Source organism: Bos taurus, chromosome 8 (assembly GCF_002263795.3).
Source record: "Bos taurus isolate L1 Dominette 01449 registration number 42190680 breed Hereford chromosome 8, ARS-UCD2.0, whole genome shotgun sequence".
NCBI lineage: Eukaryota > Metazoa > Chordata > Mammalia > Artiodactyla > Bovidae > Bos > Bos taurus.
In genome coordinates, this window is record NC_037335.1 from 2407763 (window position 1) to 2426422 (window position 18660).

General features: G+C 42.7%; 1 protein-coding gene across 1 annotated transcript; it reads right to left on the reverse strand.

The window, feature by feature from the left end:
• Positions 1–8642: 8642 nt before the first annotated feature.
• Positions 8643–12925, reverse strand: LOC511409 (E3 ubiquitin-protein ligase TRIM37-like). The gene has a single exon (XM_059889319.1). It carries the CDS (start codon positions 10982–10984, stop codon positions 8771–8773), a length of 2214 nt encoding a protein of 737 aa, XP_059745302.1. The 5' UTR covers positions 10985–12925; the 3' UTR covers positions 8643–8770.
• Between the last annotated feature and the right edge of the window lie 5735 nt (positions 12926–18660).

Consider the following 18660-nt stretch of genomic DNA (forward strand, 5'->3'; position numbering starts at 1 on the left):
GAAGGAAATGACAACCCACTCCAGTATTCTTGCCTGGAGAATCCCATGGACAGAGGAACCTGGCAGACTATAGTCCATGCGGTTGCGAAGAGTCGGACAGAACTGAGCGACTAACACTTTCCCACTTTCCCAATGAATGCATTATTGAAACCACAGGTTCATTAGCCACATGATTCATTAGGCACACGATGAAAAATGGGGAAGACAGGATAACAGTGGTCAATACTATTTCCTTGACTACTCCTTTCTCAACATTCAGTTCAGTTCAGTTCAGTTTAGTCTCTAAGTTGTTTCCAACTCTGCAGCCCCATGAACTGCAGCACACCAGGCTTCCCTATCCATCACCAAGAGCTTGCTCGTCTTCCCAGAGCTTGCTCAAACTTATGGCCATTGAGTTGGTAATGCCATCCAACCATCTTATCCTCTGTCGGCCCCTTTTCCTCCTGCCCTCAATCTTTCCCAGCAGCAGGGTCTTTTCCAATGAGTCGTTACCGTGCCCCAATTTTTTGCTCCTGTGTGTGTGTTTTAACTTAGTTCTTCTATAAATAGGGCAATTTAGAGCCCAGAGTTAGTTGCTTTGATGACCCTATGCAGAAATGAACACAGAAGCAAATGGGAAAAAAAAAAGATTTTAGAATAAAATAAACATTTAAATGCTTTCTGGGATCTTTTGACCTGGATTTTTGTAATTCAACCAATAGTATGTTTATGTAAGTCACGCTGACTCCACCAGTCTGTCCCCACACTTCTTTTATCTTTCATTCCTCTGAGTCCCTTTCTTTCTCCTCTTCCCAGCAGTTCTTTAAAGCAGTGTTTGTTATTTTAAGATTAAAATTCCCAGATGCCTTTTCTGCAGGCAGAAATATTGTAGAAGGAAATGCAAGCTGTTAATATTTCCAACTACAGTGGGGAAGTGTGAAAGCCTTAGAGTGGTGTTTTCTACATTCCAACAGGGAAAGTGTTACATATATTTGATAGAAAGGTGATGAAAAACCACATTTCCTCAAGTTCTGTGACTTCTCAAACCAGATCGCCTTGTTCTGGTGGTAGGAAGCCACATATGACGTGGCTTGAGGGGGAAATGCAGGTAGAAACAAAAGACCAGAATGGCAGCGCCCTCAGGAAGTCCTCAGTTACATGCTGCTGTTTGATGTCAAGGCTCTCTCCTATCTGGAGATGAAGTACTAAACTACAGTGCCTGGACACCCAGTTTCCATTGCATGGGGGAACAGAGATTATTTAAATGATCTTTGTGTGCTATTCTAGGTAGATGTGGTTGTACAATGCATTCTAGCTTGAGCAGGAAGAGGCCCTGGCAAATTTCTGAATCAGTTGTTGTCGTTCAGTTGCTAAGTGGTGCCTGGCTCTTTGCAACCCCATGGACTGCTGCGCACCAGGCTTCCCTGTCCTTCTCTGTCTTCCAGAGTTTGGTCAGATTCGTGTCCACTGAGACTGTGATGCCCTCCCACCCTCTCATCCTCTGCCGCTACCTTCTCCTTTTCAGGTTGGGATGAGCTGGTGTGAAACCAGCACTTTCTGAGCTCTTGGTAAATGCCCCGCACTGTGTGAATACTTTATATTTATTGTACAATCTAATTTCCTCAGAGGTCTGGAGGGGGAAGCAGCATGATTATCCCCTTTTTGAAGTAAGAAAATTGAGCCTCACAGAGATTAAGTGGTTTACCCCATACCACACCACAGCCCATCTGGGGCCAACTCCGATTTCAAGTTCAAGTTCATCTCCCATTGTTGCCCTTCTCAGCTTTATTTAATCCCCTCACACATTGAAGGCATTATGTTTAATAACTCAGAGGTACGATGGTTGATTTCTTCCTTCACAACAATTCTGGTGGATATCGTAATATAAATAAACTATATAAAACTCTAAGGCTTATGTTTATAGTAGGAAGATAATATTTTTAAAAGGAAAAATGTAAATCTTTGATGCAGCAGAATAAACACCTCTCCTGAGTTGCTCTTTGTCAGAACATGTCTCAACATGTATTGCATGAAAGCACGTCTTACGGAGCCTTAATGTTCGGTGTCCTTGTGGGAACCTGTTGGTACCCAGACAGTGGGGCCACTGTGATTGTCCCAAGTCAGTGCCTGAGGCCATGACCACCCATGGCTGAAGTGCCTGACACTCTAGTCAATGACTCTGAAGATGGATGTGGTAGGAAGAGGCAAGCCCTTTGTCCACATTCACGGAGGCAGAACAACTCGTTTCATTGGGGCAGCAGCTCTGATTTAAACCAGTCTCTGATATTTTTAGTCTGCAGTGGAGATTTCACACATCCTCCCAGTGCATGCTGTTGTATGTTCTGACTTGGGCTATTTGTTTACTTTGATATTGAGCTCTTGTTTCAGGTGTCACTCTTTTTTATTGCTTTAATTATTATTATACTGTGAGAGTTCTGTGGAGGTGTTTGGCAGGAATTTCTACAGGGAATAATTAGAAGACAGACTGCATCATGTTGGCAGAAAAGAGCAACTCCAAATGGCTTGAATAATAAGAATGAGCATGTGCTTAGTCGCTCAGTCCTGTCCGACTCTTTGCGATTGAGCATAATCCACGTAAAAGAAAGTTCTGAAGAAGAGTAGCTTTAGGAGTCAAAACTCACTGAATGAATAACATTACGGTGGTGGCCGGGTCTTCCCTGCTGCCCTTTGTGGCTTCTGGCATGCTCTCCTGGTGACAGGTTGGCTGCATCAGTTCCTGCCATCACACACACTCGGCAGCAAAAGGGGCTGACCATTCTGTGACTGAGAAGCTCCCCGATTGGCTCCCCTTCATTTGTCAGAAGTGGGTCACACAGGGGGCTCGTTCCAGCCTCCCAGGAGGGTCTGACCTTTGTACGCATCTCTAAGATGCTAGTTTCTGGCTGGGTTTGGTCCAAGGGGGGGACTGATGGAAACTGAAGGGCAGTCAGGAGAGAAGCGTGTTTCTGTTCCTCCCTCTCCCTTGGACTACATCTCCAGCAACTGCCTGGCTCTGTTGCTCCAGCACCACCAGTCAGTGGAAGTGAATCCAGGTTCTGCAGACAACCGCCCCCCCCCCCCCCGCCCCCCACCGCAGGCCACTGGGCTCTGGTTAAACCCCCATTTCCACTTTAACTGGCTTAGGTATGGTTGTGGCTTTGTTGCCTCCCCTCCTCACTTTCTAGTTTTTCAACTCTTCCATCATAGGTGGAAAAAATTGCCTGCAATGATTTCCTTTTTAAAAAAATTTGCTGTGTTTATATTATCCTGGTTAAATCCTGAGTGAGACATGTGTCCACTGCTAAAGCAATTACTAGCAAGGTGTATGGGGGCCCCAGAATTAAAGAACCTACCATATTTTACAATTTTTCTTGGTTGTGGATAACCATTGGAGAAGGAAATGGCAACCCACTCCAGTATTCTTTCCTAAAGAATCTCATGGAGAGAGGAGCCTGGTGGGCTACAGTCCATAGTGTCAGAAAGAGTTAGACCTGACTGAGTGACTGAGCACACACAACCACCAATAATGATGCTTCTCTTTGCAAAGATGAGGGTAGGCGATTTGTACATTATAGACTTTTGAGGTACTCTTCCATCTTCTTTCTAAGATTCTGTGTATGTATATCTATGTATATCATAGATGGGGAAATAAAACAACCTATGTTTGCCCAGCAGTAAATTGATGTAAAATATACAGACAATTATGGCAAAGTAAGAAGTGATTTAAAAAAGGAATTCAGAAGATTGCATTTGGTGTCTATATAAATTACCTTGAACTGCCATAACCAAATACCATAGACTGGGTGAATGGCTAAAACAGGAATTTATTCATAGTTCCGGAGGCTGGAGTCCCAGGTCAGGGTGCTGGCAAGGCTGGTTTCTGATGAGGGCTCATCCTGGCTTGCAGGTGGTTTTGCATATATTTTTCACAGTGCATGTGGGCTCTTCTTACAAAGAAACCAATCCTGTTTGGTTCAGGGGCCCACCCTTGTCGTCTCACTTACCCTAACTCTTACCCTGACAGTATACGTACATTGGGGGCTAAGGCAAAAACATGAATTGTGGCAGTGGGGGCACGCTCAGTACAGCAGTCCCGGATTGGTCTGTGAGGGTGTGGCGATTTTCTTTGATCGCCCTGCATGTCAGTTTTCTGTCCTAAGATAAGTATGTTGATACATATAGAGGGAATGATGTAAGGGAAAAGTTGGGAGCCATTAGGTTTTACTGATTGTACTGAATAGATCTCATGTACTATGTTCTAGGAAAAATACGTCTTCCTTTTTTTCTTTCCTTTGACTTGGTTCTGTGTTGATGGATTTGCTAACAAGGTAGATGCTCTTCTCATCTTACTCCCTGCCTTGATTATATCTGTTGCTCCAGTGGGTCTGACATACATCATCCAACATTTCTCTCTGTTTCCTTATCTTTCTGGAGGCACTTGGCAGTTTTGGCTGCCCTCTCATGCCTTCCTAAGCTTCTAGGATTCTTGGTGGGGCCATCATGTCCATAACCGTCTGGGATAGATAAGCATCTACTTCTGTCGTTGCCTCTACACTCTGATCATGTGGGAAGTTTCCAATATTTCAGTGATGCTGGAACTCACAATCTTCTGTTTGATTTCTCACATTTAACTGAAGACCCATTCTTACCTTCACTCCTATTAATTGGGGACAGCAAAGGGCAGGGTGTGTGTGGTTGTGGAGGATTTCCATCTAGCCTGATGCACCAGGCAGTTGGGGGAGGGCAGGAAAATACTGTGTTACCAATTTGTTAATTCTCGAAATCTCAGAGTTTGTTGCTTTTGTTTTCAAGCTTCAGAGTAACTGTTCCATTTAGGGGCAAAATCAAGCTCATCAATTCAGTTCAGTCATTAGTCATATCCAATTCTTTTCGACCTCATGAATTGCAGCACACCAGGCCTCCGTGTCCATCATCAACTCCCAGAGTTCACTCAAACTCATGTCCATGGAGTCGGTGATGCCATCCAGCCATCTCATCCTCTGTCATCCCCTTCTCCTCCTGCCCCCAATCCCTCCCAGCATCACAGTCTTTTCCAATGAGTCAACCCTTTGCATGAGGTGGCCAAAGTACTGGAGTTTCAGCTTTAGCATCATTCCTTCCAAAGAAATCCCAGGGCTGATCTCCTTCAGAATGGACTGGTTGGATCTCCTTGCAGTCCAAGGGACTCTCAAGAGTCTTCTCCAATACCACAGTTCAAAAGCATCAATTCTTCAGTGCTTAGCTTTCTTCACAGTCCAAATCTCACATCCATACATGACTACTGGAAAAACCATAGCCTTGACTAGACGGACCTTTGTTGGCAAAGTAATGTCTCTGCTTTTGAATATGCTATCTAGGTTGGTCATAACTTTCCTTCCAAGGAATAAGCGTCTTTTAATTTCATGGCTGCAGTCACCATCTACAGTGATTTTGGAGCCCCCCAAAAATAAAGTCTGCCACTGTTTCTACTGTTTCCCCATCCATTTCCCATGAAGTGATGGGACCAGATGTCATGATCTTAGTTTTCTGAATGTTGAACTTTAAGCCAACTTTTTCACTCTCCCCTTTCACTTTCATCAAGAGGCTTTTGAGTTCCTCTTCACTTTCTGCCATAAGGGTGGTGTCATCTGCATATCTGAGGTCATTGATATTTCTCCCGGCAATCTTGACTCATAATGGCCCTCAAATGTAGGAGAATCGCAGGAATAAAAAGCACAAGGGTGTCATCTCACTGTCATTATTTTAATTTCATTTTGGGCAAAAGTTCCACTTGTTGCACATTTCAAAGCATGAAGCTCTTCTGATCTACACATGTCTGGATCAGTTTGAATTCTGTGAGTAAAGTGCAGCCTAAGGCACTGAGTGGCTGCTCGTTATGGTGCATCTTTGGGACATTTTTGTCCCCCTAATGACCACTCACAATAAAATCTGAGACAGTGTTAAAATCTGAGATTAAAAATCAAGATGCAACCCTAAAGTAGATTTATTGAATCCAGGACTGAGTCCAGGCACATGCATTTTAACATCTACCCCCAAGGGATTCTTATGCTGATCAGTTGTGAGAAACAGTGCCACAAGATTTCATTGTTGCTGTTGTTGTTCAGTCACTTAGTTGTGTCTGACTCTTTGTGACCCATGGACTGCAGCACGCCAGGCTTCCCTGTCCTTCACTATCTCCCAGAGTTCGCTCAGACTCACATCCATTGAGTCGGTGATGCCATCCAGACATCTCATCCTTTGCCATTTCCTTCTCCTCCTGCCCTCAACCTTTCCCTGAATCAGTGGCTCTTAACATCAAGTGGCCAAGTATTAGAGCTTCAGCTTCAGCATCAATCCTTTCAATGACTATTCAGGGTTGATTTCATTTAGGATTGACTGGTTTGATCTTGCTGTCCTGATTTCATTAGGTTGAACTATTTCATTTTTAAGGACAATTCAAACGGGAACATGGCTAATCGAAGACTTTTTTTTTTAGTGAGAAGATATCTATATGTACTTATTTGACCAGGAAGCCTTAAAAATTATGTCCAACATATTTCTAAATATAACTAAATGATATTAATACCACTGGAAAATTTTAATTTGGAAAATCTCCTTAATTAAATGGCAACCAACTCCGGTGTTCTTGCCTGGAGAATCTCAGGGACGGGGGAGCCTGGTGGGCTGCCATCTATGGGATCGCACAGAGTCGGACAAGACTGAAGCGACTTAGCAGCAGCATTCAGGTATGACCTAAATCAAATCCCTTATGATTATACAGTGGAAGTGAGAAATAAATTTAAGGGCCTAGATCTGATAGATAGAGTGCCTGATGAACTGTGGAATGAGGTTCGTGACACTACAGGAGACAGGGATCAAGATCATCTCCATGGAAAAGAAATGTAAAAAGGCAAAATGGCTGTCTGGGGAGGCCTTACAAATAGCTGTGAAAAGAAGAGAAGTGAAAAGCAAAGGAGAAAAGGAAAGATATAAACATCTGAATGCAGAATTCCAAAGAATAGCAAGAAGAGATAAGAAAGCCTTCTTTAGCGATCAATGCAAAGAAATTGAGGAAAACAACAGAATGGGAAAGAGTAGAGATCTCTTCAAGAAAATCAGAGATACCAAAGGAACATTTCATGCAAAGATGGGCTCGATAAAGGACAGAAATGGTATGGGCCTAACAGAAGGAGAACATATTAAGAAAAGATGGCAAGAATACACAGAAGAACTGTACAAAAAAGATCTTCATGATCCAGATAATCATGAGGTGTGATCACTCACCTAGAGCCAGACATCCTGGAATGTGAAGTCAAGTGGGCCTTAGAAAGCATCACTACCAACAAAGCTAGAGGAGGTGATGGAATTCCAGTGGAGCTATGCCAAATCCTGAAAGACGATGCTGTGAAAGTGCTGCATTCACTATTCCAGCAAATTTGGAAAACTCAGCAGTGGCCACAGGACTGGAAAAGGTCAATTTTCATTCCAATCCCAAAGAAAGGCAATGCCAAAGAATGCTCAAACTACCACACAATTGCACTCATCTCACATGCTAGTAAAGTAATGCTCAAAATTCTCCAAGCCAGGCTTCAGCAATATGTGAACCGTGAACTTCCTGATGTTCAAGCTGGTTTTAAAAAAGGCAGAGGAACCAGAGATCAAAATGCCAACATCTGCTGGATCATGGAAAAAGCAAGAGAGTTCCAGAAAAATATCTATTTCTGCTTTATTGACTATGCCAAAGCCTTTGACTGTGTGGATCACAATAAACTGTGGAAAATTCTGAAAGAGATGGGAATACCAGACCACCTGACCTGCCTCTTGAGAAATTTGTATGCAGGTCAGGAAGCAACAGTTAGAACTGGACATGGAACAACAGACTGGTTCCAAATAGGAAAAGGAGTACGTCAAGGCTGTATACTGTCACCCTGCTTATTTAACTTATATGCAGAGTACATCATGAGAAACACTGGGCTGGAAGAAGCACAAGCTGGAATCAAGATTGCCGGGAGAAATATCAATAACCTCAGATATGCAGATGACACCACCCTTATGGCAGAAAGTGAAGAAGAACTCAAAAGCCTCTTGATGAAAGTGAAAGTGGAGAGTGAAAAAGTTGGCTTAAAGCTCAACATTCAGAAAACGAAGATCATGGCATCCGGTCCCATCACTTCATGGGAAATAGATGGGGAAACAGTGAAAACAGTGTCAGACTTTATTTTTCTGGGCTCCAAAATCACTGCAGCCATGAAATTAAAAGACACTTACTCCTTGGAAGGAAAGTTATGACCAACCTAGATAGCATATTCAAAAGCAGAGATATTACTTTGCCAACCAAGGTTCGTCTAGTCAAGGCTATGGTTTTTCCTGTGGTCATATATGGATGTGAGAGTTGGACTGTGAAGAAGGCTGAGCGCCGAAGAATTGATGCTTTTGAACTGTGGTGTTGGAGAAGACTCTTGAGAGTCCCTTGGACTGCAAGGAGATCCAACCAGTCCATTCTGAAGGAGATCAGCCCTGGGATTTCTTTTTTTTTTTTTTTTGTTTTGTTAATCTACAGATTTTATTTTTAAAAATTTGGATGTAAGTAGAGATTTTCAGTATTTTTCTTTTTTGAAGTCATTTCTTCTTTTCTCAAGTCTTGTGACACACGGCTGAAAAGGAGGGGGTACACATGAATCCAACCATAGCACCAGTCTTTTCACCATCCCGAGGCTTTACCCCCATCCATGGGCCTCGCCCACATCGGTCATTTTCTGAAGCCTAGATCATGTTAACAACCCATCAGGTGCAGTGTCAGTTTCAAAGCAGATTATCTTCCACTGTTTTCATCAGTACTGAAGCTGAGATCTTCAGGGCCTATTTGTTCACCATCAGGAAAAGTGGAATGTGTATCTTCGTCTGGGGGCTGCGCCATGAAAGCGTCACCGAAGCCGCCCATGCCCACACGCTCCTCCCGCTCCTCGCTCTCGGTGTCACACTCGATGTCGCTGTCGCTACTCATTCCGTCCTCTGGGGCAGCAGAAGCTCCTTCAGGTAGAACAGGCTGTAGCTCCCCAGTTTCCGAGTTATTTTCCAAATCAGTCATTTGCATTCCTTCCAGACGACTTCCTGTAGCATTAGTCCCCAAGGTGACCATTTTTCTTCTTTTTTCAACAACAGGTACGCCATTGAAAACTGCAACCACGACAGCATCTGAATCCAAAGCTTGACACTGTCGATCTTCAGATTTCGGCAGAATGTCACTGATACTGACATGGGTCAAGGCTCGGGGAGAACTGTGCCTGCTCCCAGACTGAGAGCTTCCCGGGGAGACTTCAGCTAGAGTCTGACAGTCCCCCTTTGAACAGCTATTTTCCCCAGAGTCTATTGCTCTTCGAAGAGACAGACTACCTGCTACACTGGACCGAGCAGGCTTGGGTGAATGACTCTTCTTATTTGTGGCTGTGGGCTGAAGTGAAGCAGGGGGCCGAGGCTGTAAGCCCCACAAATTTTCCATACTGCTCCGGTCCTTAAGGTCCAAGAGATGTATTAAAATTAAAGGATCGATGTCTAATAAACTACTGGTAGCAGCAGAGCACAAGTGTGCTCTTCTTGACATTCTGCTACTGGCACCCACATAGCCATGGTTACCACCTGGAGGTCCTGCTGCAGCTGCATCTTCCATGAGTTCTCCCTCTTCCAATTCCATGTTGTTGTATTCCACATCATTCTCTCCAGACATCGTCTCCTCGTCAATGTCATTCTCTTCAGTGTTGCTTGTGGCTGTGGAACTGGCAGAAGAGCTGCTGCCATCGAGCTGATTCGCTTCATCTTCCCCAACGAGATCCAGGTCCAGGTCTCCATCGGAAAGCTCATGATGACAATCTTCATTCTGAATCTTCTCCTCATCTTCTTCATCCTCCTTGACCTCTCGTACAGAAGCTGTGGTAGGACCATCCTGGAGAAGCACGTTAGCGCATGATCCAGACTTCTTAGCTCGTGTCTCAGGAGTGTCATCATTTTGGGGGCTAAGATGATTATCTGGTGGTGACAAATCTCTTGATTTCTGAGTTCGAGACAACTCAATAGTAAGTCTCTCTTTAAGGTTATTTATCTGTTGGATATAGCTAGTTTGTGCAGCTTCCAATTGAGTGATATACCAATGCTGGTCCCGGCATTTTTGAAAGAAAGTTGGTGAACGAACCTGAAACCTTAAAATCACTGTATCATTCTGTCGATTCAAGTATCCTTCATTTGCAAGTAAGTCCAAACGGAAAAATCTATTATAACCCCAGCATTCTCCAACTTCAAAGTCAGATGCAAATTCTCGAATGATATTTTTGGTAGGATCATTGCAGGATTGATGAACCATCTCTACACGATATTCATATTTGGAAGTTTCTGGCAAGCCAGCTGAAAGTTCCAGAAACACAGATAAGTAGTAACCACGAACAACTCCATTTCCATCTGGGTAAACTTTTAACCTCCAACAAAGTCCTGAAACTTGAAGAGGCGGACTGTAAACAGGATCTGCTCTCCGTCGCAAAGTACTGAAATTCTCTAAAACAAAAGTAGCTGAATCATAAGATGGTACCAATTCACTCGTAAAGTCTGGTGGAACAGGAGTGGTAACAAAGGATGCCATAGGCTTTCGATGAACTTGTTGAAACATCATGAGGATCTCTGAGCTCTTAGATATCAACTCACTCTTACTACAAGACCGCAACTGATGCTCTACTTCCTGAACTAAGGATTCCAACAGTTCTGTTTCTTGTGTCAAAGATGTCTTCTGACCCATCAGTGTTATTAGCTTATTCTTCAGCTGTGTGTCTAATCGTGCAATCATCATCTCCACTGCATTTCTAATTTCCCGAACACGCTCATCTTTTGCATTTCTAACAGCTTCTACATTTCTTTCCACTTCTTGAACTAAGCTGATCAGTTCCATGAGACGTCGACGAAGTTTGTCTACTTTTTCGTTCACTTTAGTAACATGCTGCTCATAAATTTCCGCCAAAGGTTTAAAGGTATGTCTGCTATGCATTCCTCCCTAAAGCGCACACTGGTGGCAGATACACTTCTTACAAGTCCAGCAAAATACACTAAGTTTTTCATGGTGATTTTCACACTTGTCCTTTTCATTTTCTTCATGTTTGGTGAGACTGCAGAGTTGAAGAGTATCAAGTTGCTGTGTTACTTCTTCTGCCCAACGACAGTTTACTAGTTCTCGTAACTGGAGTGGAGCACGGCAATGAGGACACTGGGCTCTTTGCTCTGTCAGCCAGCGCCTAATACAGCTGAGACAACAGAGCTTGGAGCAATGAGGACACAAGCGCGCATCCCGCAGTTTCTCCATGCAAATGAAGCATCGGAACACCTCAGCAATGCTCTCCACACTCTGTTCATCCATTGCCCCCTTCTCTCGGCGGGGCCCTCGGAGACCCGCGGAGCCCGTGATCTGACCGATTAGGCGCAAGCCCGAGGTCGCCAGGTCAAACTGCCCCGGAGAACCGCCAGGCGCCCGCCTCAGGGGGCTCCGACGGCAGCCACACCTGCGCGCCCCATAGCTTCACGCTCCGCGCCAGCTACCCCCACTTCGCCATTTTCATCCGGGCGCCAGCCCCTGGGCGCGGTGGGAGGGTGAGCGGTAGCCCGCAGCTCCTCTCCTCCCGGCTCAGCGGCTCCCCAGCGACCGCGAGGGAGCCTCGGCCCACGTGACGCAGGCGCGCCCGTATCGAACTGCTGCCGGAGTCCGGCAGTGCTGGTCTCCTGGGATTTCTTTGGAAGGAATGATGCTGAAGCTGAAACTCCAGTACTTTGGCCACCTCATGCGAAGAGTTGACTCATTGGAAAAGACTGTGATGCTGGGAGGGATTGGGGGCAGGAGGAGAAGGGGATGACAAAGGATGAGATGGCTGGATGGCATCACTGACTCGATGGACGTGAGTCTGAGTGCACTCTGGGAGTTGGTGATGGACGGGGAGGCCTGGCATGCTGCGGTTCATGGGTCGCAAAGAGTCGGACAGGACTGAGCAACTGATCTGATCTGATTACTTCAATGGTGTTTAATGAAATGGATCTTTTGTTTGTGATAGTGAGTCTTAAGTAAAGTTGAATTGTTTTTTGGAAATAACTGTCACTTATCTATGCCTTATAGAAGATTATTTTACACACACACACAAATCATCTCATATGCTCTTCCATTTCATGTCTAGAAGAAAAACAGTGTGAGGAACTGAACCCTTATTTTCTGATTTAATTTCATGCCTTCATTACTGGGAATTGGAACACACTGTCAGTTTCCTGGGGCCACTGTGAAATTTAGCACAAATTTGGTGACTTAAAGCAGACTTCGAATTCTGGGGGCCAGAACACCAGACCAAGGTGTGCGCAGGGCTGCACTCCTGCTGAAAGCCCTGGTGGGGGTGGGAGGGTAGAGGGTGGGGAGAACCCTCCCTGCCTCTTCCATTTCTGTAGGCTCCAGCACCGCTTGGCTTATGGCTGTTCAACTCCAATCTCTGTTTTGCTCTTCTCAGCCTTTCTCCTTTCCTGGTCTTTTCCTGTCTCTTAGAAGGACACTCAGCATTGAACTTAAGCCCCTTGAAGATAATCCAGATAGTTATATAATTTTCAAAACTTCTCCCTCTGAATGTGTCCTGATTCACACTCTCTGGGTTGAGCATGTGCACGTCTTTGGGGCCGTGACTGAACTCACTACATACATTATGGCCACGTTTCATTGTTTGCATTTGTGACTTTTCCCAGAGGTCCTATGTGTACTGCTCACACCTGCTCCAGCTGGGGCTAGTTAGGAGTGGATGCCCCTCCACTGGAAGAGAGGAAGGCAGCAGGAAGGAGGGATTGGATCACCCCAACTGTGCTCCTTAAGACCCACTTAACCTTTTCCCTAAGTCTTTTCAACACCTGGAAGCAGAGGAATGAGATGCTATTTCTTTAACTTGGAATGTAAAATAAACTTGGTTTTGAACCCAGGAAGAAGCTTCTGTTCATTTTGTGGAAATCGTGGCTTAGGTTTTTAAGTGAATGAAACCTTCTCACATAATGAAGGCATCACAGTGAAAACCACTTGCCCATCAGCCTGCAGGGGCCAGGCAGTGCTGAATCCTCAGACTGCCTGGCATATCATTAACTTTAATCATTTCTCAGTATTTAAAAATGAAAGGAGAAGGAAAACTAATTAATTTAAAACATAGATGGTGTATCCTCTTCAGTAGAATCTAATTTAAAAGGAAAGTGTGAAATAGCCTTTAAGCAACATGCTAGCCCAGGAGGAAAGGGGAGAAATGTGGAAGAATTAGAGATGGAGATCTCGAGTGTTGCTGATGCTCTGGGTATTCCTGCACTCCTGAGGGGCAGTCGTTAGTCTTTGCTGCAGGACTGATTACAAATGGTTATGATCATAGAAAAATCCTACAAAATTGGTAAGAATGGTGTTGCTCACTTTGCATCTATGGAGACAGGGGTTGTAGGCTGTGAACTCTTGCTTCATTCCCAAAAGGCAGTGCAATTCTCTCATTATCCACAATATAGTTACTTTGTTGTTGCTGTTAAGTTGCTCAGTCATGTCTGACTCTCTGTGACTTGTGGACTGCTGCACACCAGACTTCCCTGTCCTTCACCATCTCCCAGAGCTTGCTCAAACTCATGTCCACTGAGTCTGTGATGCCATCCAATCATCTCATCCTCTGTCATCCCCTTCTGCCTTCAATCTTTCCCAGCATCAGGGTCTTTTCAAATGAGTCAGTTCTTCGCATCAGGTGGCCAAAGTGTGGAGCTTTAGCTTCAGCATCAGTCCTTCCAATGAATATTCAGGACTGATTGCCTTTAGGGTTGACTGGTTGGATATCCTTGCTGTCCAAGGAACTCTCAAGAGTCTTCTCCAGCACCACAATTCGAAAGCATAGGTTCTTAGGCGTTCAGCCTTCTTTATGGTCCAACTCTCATATTCATACATGATTACTTGAAAAATCATATCTTTGACTAGATGGACTTTTGTCAGCAAAGTGATGTGTCTGCTTTTTAACGCTGTCTAGATTTGTTATAGCTTTTCTTCCAAGGAGCAAGCGTCTTTTAATTGCATGGCTGGAGTCATTGTTCTCAGTGATTTGGGATCCTAACAAAAACTGTCACTGTTTCCATTGTTTTCCCATCTATTTGCCATGAAGTGATGGGACCAGATGCCATGATCTTAGTTTTTTGAATGTTGGTTTATAAGCCAGCTCTTTCACTCTCCTCTTTCACTTTCATTAAGATTCTCTCTAGTTCCTCTTCATTTTCTGCCATAAGTGTGGTGTCATCTGCATTTCTGAGGTTATTGATATTTCTTGCAGCAATCTTGATTCTAGCTTGTGTTTCATTTAGCCCGGCATTTCTCATGATGTACTCTGTATATGAGTTAAATAAACAGAATGACAGTATACAGCCTTGACGTTCTTCTTTCCCGGTTTGAACCAGTTTATTGTTCCATGTCTGGTTCTGTTACTTACTTAAATCTTTCACAACTAGAATACACACAAACTTTTACTTTGAGTTGCTAGCTGATGCTTCTGTGTAAAATGAGTCTCCTTTCTGGAGTTCACCCTTTGTTTAAAGTTATTTTCTTTCCTTATCCTGAAAAATTAGCTGAAAAACTATGTTTAAAAGTTGCCAAGTTTATTCTTTCCTTCCCCCTCCTCACTGCCTCCTTAGTGTAGTTTTATTATTAATGTGAAATACAACTTTGGTTTATTTGTTTTTATTTTTTAATTTCACAGTTCTTCCTTTTAATTTTATGTGTGTGTGTGTTTTTTTTTTTTAAGCATGTGAAATACTTTCATGGTTCTGAAGGTTAGAACTGTTTAAAAAATTGTCAGAGATGTGTTATTCCCCCAAATTCCTTCTATTCTTTCACTCTATTCCCACCCACACTGGGAGGTAACCCATAACAGTGATTTCTAATTTGTCCTCTCTTTGTGTCCAAGAGAGTAGATACATAAAAAAAAAAAAAAATCCTGTGTTTCTTACAAAAGAGCTATGATAGACCTTTATTTGCACTTAGCTTTCTTTGTAGACCCATTTATCCTATAATTCACTTCACATGAGGTTAGAGATCCTAATTCCTTATACAGCTGCATGGTATTCTATTGTTAGATGTGCCATAGTTTATTAAACTTTCTTTTTACTTAGAAAGATAGTTTCCAATATCTTGATACTATAAACAGTGTCTCAATAGATAACTTTGTAATTTGTGTTTTCATGTCTTTGGATGTGAACCTTCAGGGTATAGTCATGTTTGATATTATTTGCATTAAAAAAGAAACGTTATGTGTTAAAACAACAGAAGAGAGCAGTATGACCCCAAATAAAATGTGTCTATGCTGCTGCTGCTGCTGCTGCTAAGTTGCCTCAGTCGTGTCTGACTCTGTACGACCCCATAAATGGCAGCCCACCAGGCTCCCCCATCCCAGGCAAGAACACTGGAGTGGGTTGCCAGTTCCTTCTCCAAAATGTGTCTATACCTCCCACCTATCCCTACCCTATACTTCTTGGAGTTAATCTATTTTAACAGTGTCTAATTTCAGTTCTGGTTGTTACATCTGCATATAATGTAAATCACACATTTTGGGGGAGGTTTAGAGTACCAATATATCTTTATTTCTTTCTAATGTTTAGAGACGCTTGATGTAAAGATCAAAGGATAGTGATCAAAATATCAACTGGATGGACTAATAACTCAGATTAGATTTTAAGACTATAATAAGGTTTCCTAGCACATCCTTCTTAGCCCAGACTTTGGAACAACTCATTTGAGCAACTGTTTGAGACTGCAGAGAAAGAAACCATTCCTAGAATTATTATCTCAGTAGTTACTAAAGATATTACTTAGTGTTTTAGTCATACTAAGTATAATACATGCTTAATATAGAGTTAATTTGTTATGAATTCTGGAATGTTTCACTTATAGATGTTTAGAATTGCTAGAATAAAATATTAGAAAGATGGATCTTAAAATATTTTAAAAGTACTTATTTTTAGACACTTTATATCCATGTTTTTGAAGCACTGTAACAAAGATCCTCCTCTATATGTTCTTTTAAATATTAATCCTTTGCCTATGTAAATATTCTGTTATAAATATTGTTAATTCAACACATAGGAGTAAGGTTATAGATTAAATAGAAAATTTATACATAAATTCATGGAGCAAAATAAACATTAAGTAGAAATTGTCTGTCATTCAAAGTACTGTCAGCAGTCTACTCTTTTCACCATACTTTATCTTAAAATATGTAAGGACATAAATTAAATCAATATGTTTTCTTTATTCCTGACCCAATGTGTATTTAGCCAACAAATGGGTAGGGGAACAGTTACAAGACAAACTGAATGTCTTTGCTTTGTTTCAGGCTATTTGTCACTATAACATATTGAAATTAAAAGAGCCATCTTTGATATCATTCTTCAACCATATATTCCTTTTGTCACTATTCTGCACACTATATTTTCTTTAAAAACAAACACATTTAGAGGGACTATTTTTGAGACATTTAAAAAGGGCTTTCACAGAATTTGATTGTATGTTAGGAAGAGCATCTTCAGTTCACAAATAGCGATTCAGTAGACTACTTTGTTGAGAGAGAGCTTGGTTTTCCTCTTCCTTTAGAATCTCTTCTTAAGAGCTGTGCTGCCTGAAGTTTTAACTTCCATCTCAGGTTCAGAGGACTTGTTAACAAAATAAACCAACAGATAAGCAATACCAGATAAAAAGATATCATAAACAGATATAATACCAGGTATTATACTATGGTATCATATAAATACCAATTATAATTGAATTATATAAATACCAATATTTATATAATATTAAATATATATAATACCAATTATATATAATATTATATAATAATATAATAACAGAATCCTCCTGCAATGCGGGAGACCTAAGTTTGATTCCTTTGTTGGGAAGATCCCCTGGAGAAGGGAAAGGCTACCCACTCCAGTATTTGGGCCTGGAGTCCATGGGGTTGCAAAGAGTCATACATGACTAAGTGACTTTCACTTTCTTCAGTTCAGTTCAGTTCAGTTGCTCAGTCCTGTCCAATTTTTGGGACCCCATGGACTGCAACATGCCAGGCTTCCCTGTCCATCACCAACTCTGGAAGCCTATTCAAATTCATGTCCATTACTTGGTGATGCCATCCAACCATCTCATCCTCTGTTAATCCCTTCTCCTCCTGCCTTCAATCTTTCCCAGCATCAGGGTCTTTTCCAATGAGTTGGTTCTTTGCATCAGGTGGCCAAAGTATTGGAGTTTCAGCTTCAGCATCAGTCTGTCTAATGAATATTCAGGATTGATTTCCTTTAAGTCGGAGTGGTTTGATCTCCTCGCAGTCCAAGGGATCCTCAAGAATCTTCTTCAACAGTTCAAAAGCATCAGTTGTTTGGTGCTCAGCTTTCTTTATAGTCCAACACTCACATTCATACATGACTACTGGAAAAAACCATAGCTTTGACTAGACAAACCTTTGTTGGTGAAGTAATGTCTCTGCTTTTTAATATGCTGTCTAGGTTTGTCATAGCTTTTCTTCCAAGGAGCAAGCATCTTTTAATATCATGGCTGCACTCACCAGGTCACTTTCTTCAAGCAATACCAGTACTTATCAGAGAATTATCTAGCTTCCTTTCAATATACTGACCTTCAATATACTGACTCTGCTGGAGGATAGTGTATCCTCCAGCAGAGGATATACTATCAAACTGGATTTTGACCAACATACAGACCTAACCAGCACTGGGAAGTCCCATGTCACAGCAAGTCCAGAGTCCCAACTGGGAAAAAGTCCCAGGTAGGGCATCCGTTTTCTGGGTGAAGTTTCAAATTTCAGTTCGAGGTTCCTGTTTATAATCCTAGGCTGAAAACTGATAACATCATTAGTCTCTGAGCAAACTGCACCTCTGGTTTCGTGTTAGTGCTTCCTGTTTTATCTTATGAGTGCTGGTATTCTCTAGACCCAGGAGCTTGGTCAGATCTCCAGGGCTCAGGAGAATCCCAGGACTTGCTCCGTGTCTTATCTAGGATCCGCCCAGCTGCCTGGAAACAGTCTGTGGGTGAGCAGGCAGGCAGGTACCCAGGGTGGCATCCAAGCGGTCAGAATCAAGGTCAGAGGCCTGCTTGGTTTTCTTTGTCTACTGAAGCTTGAACAATACTTCAGTTTTAATTTCCCTAACAATGAAACCATTTACCTCAGATTGGCACTTGAACCCACATGGCTGGGACTCAACCCGGTCTAAACCCACGGCAGCTGGTTTCAGAACTGAATGCAGCTTAGGTTCTTGATGTCTCAGTGCAGGAAGAATTCAGTGAAAGACAAAGTGACAGGTAAGAAATGGGTTTATTCAGATTCTGAGAGAAGCACACTCCACAGACAGAGTGTGGGCTGTCGCAGAGGGTGAGTGTGGCCACAAAAGGTAACATGGTTAGTTTTTATAGGCAAGGTAATTTCATATGCTAATGAGTGGGAGGATTATTCCAACTGTTCTTGGGAAGGGGTAGAGAGTTCCAAGAATTGGGCCACCCACCACTCCTTAGTGTTTTGACAGTTTCATTCCAACTGAGCTATTTCAAATCATAAAAGATGATGCTATTAACATGCTACATTCAATATTCCAGCAAATCCGGAAAACTCATCAGTGGCCACAGGACTGGAAAAAGTCAGTTTT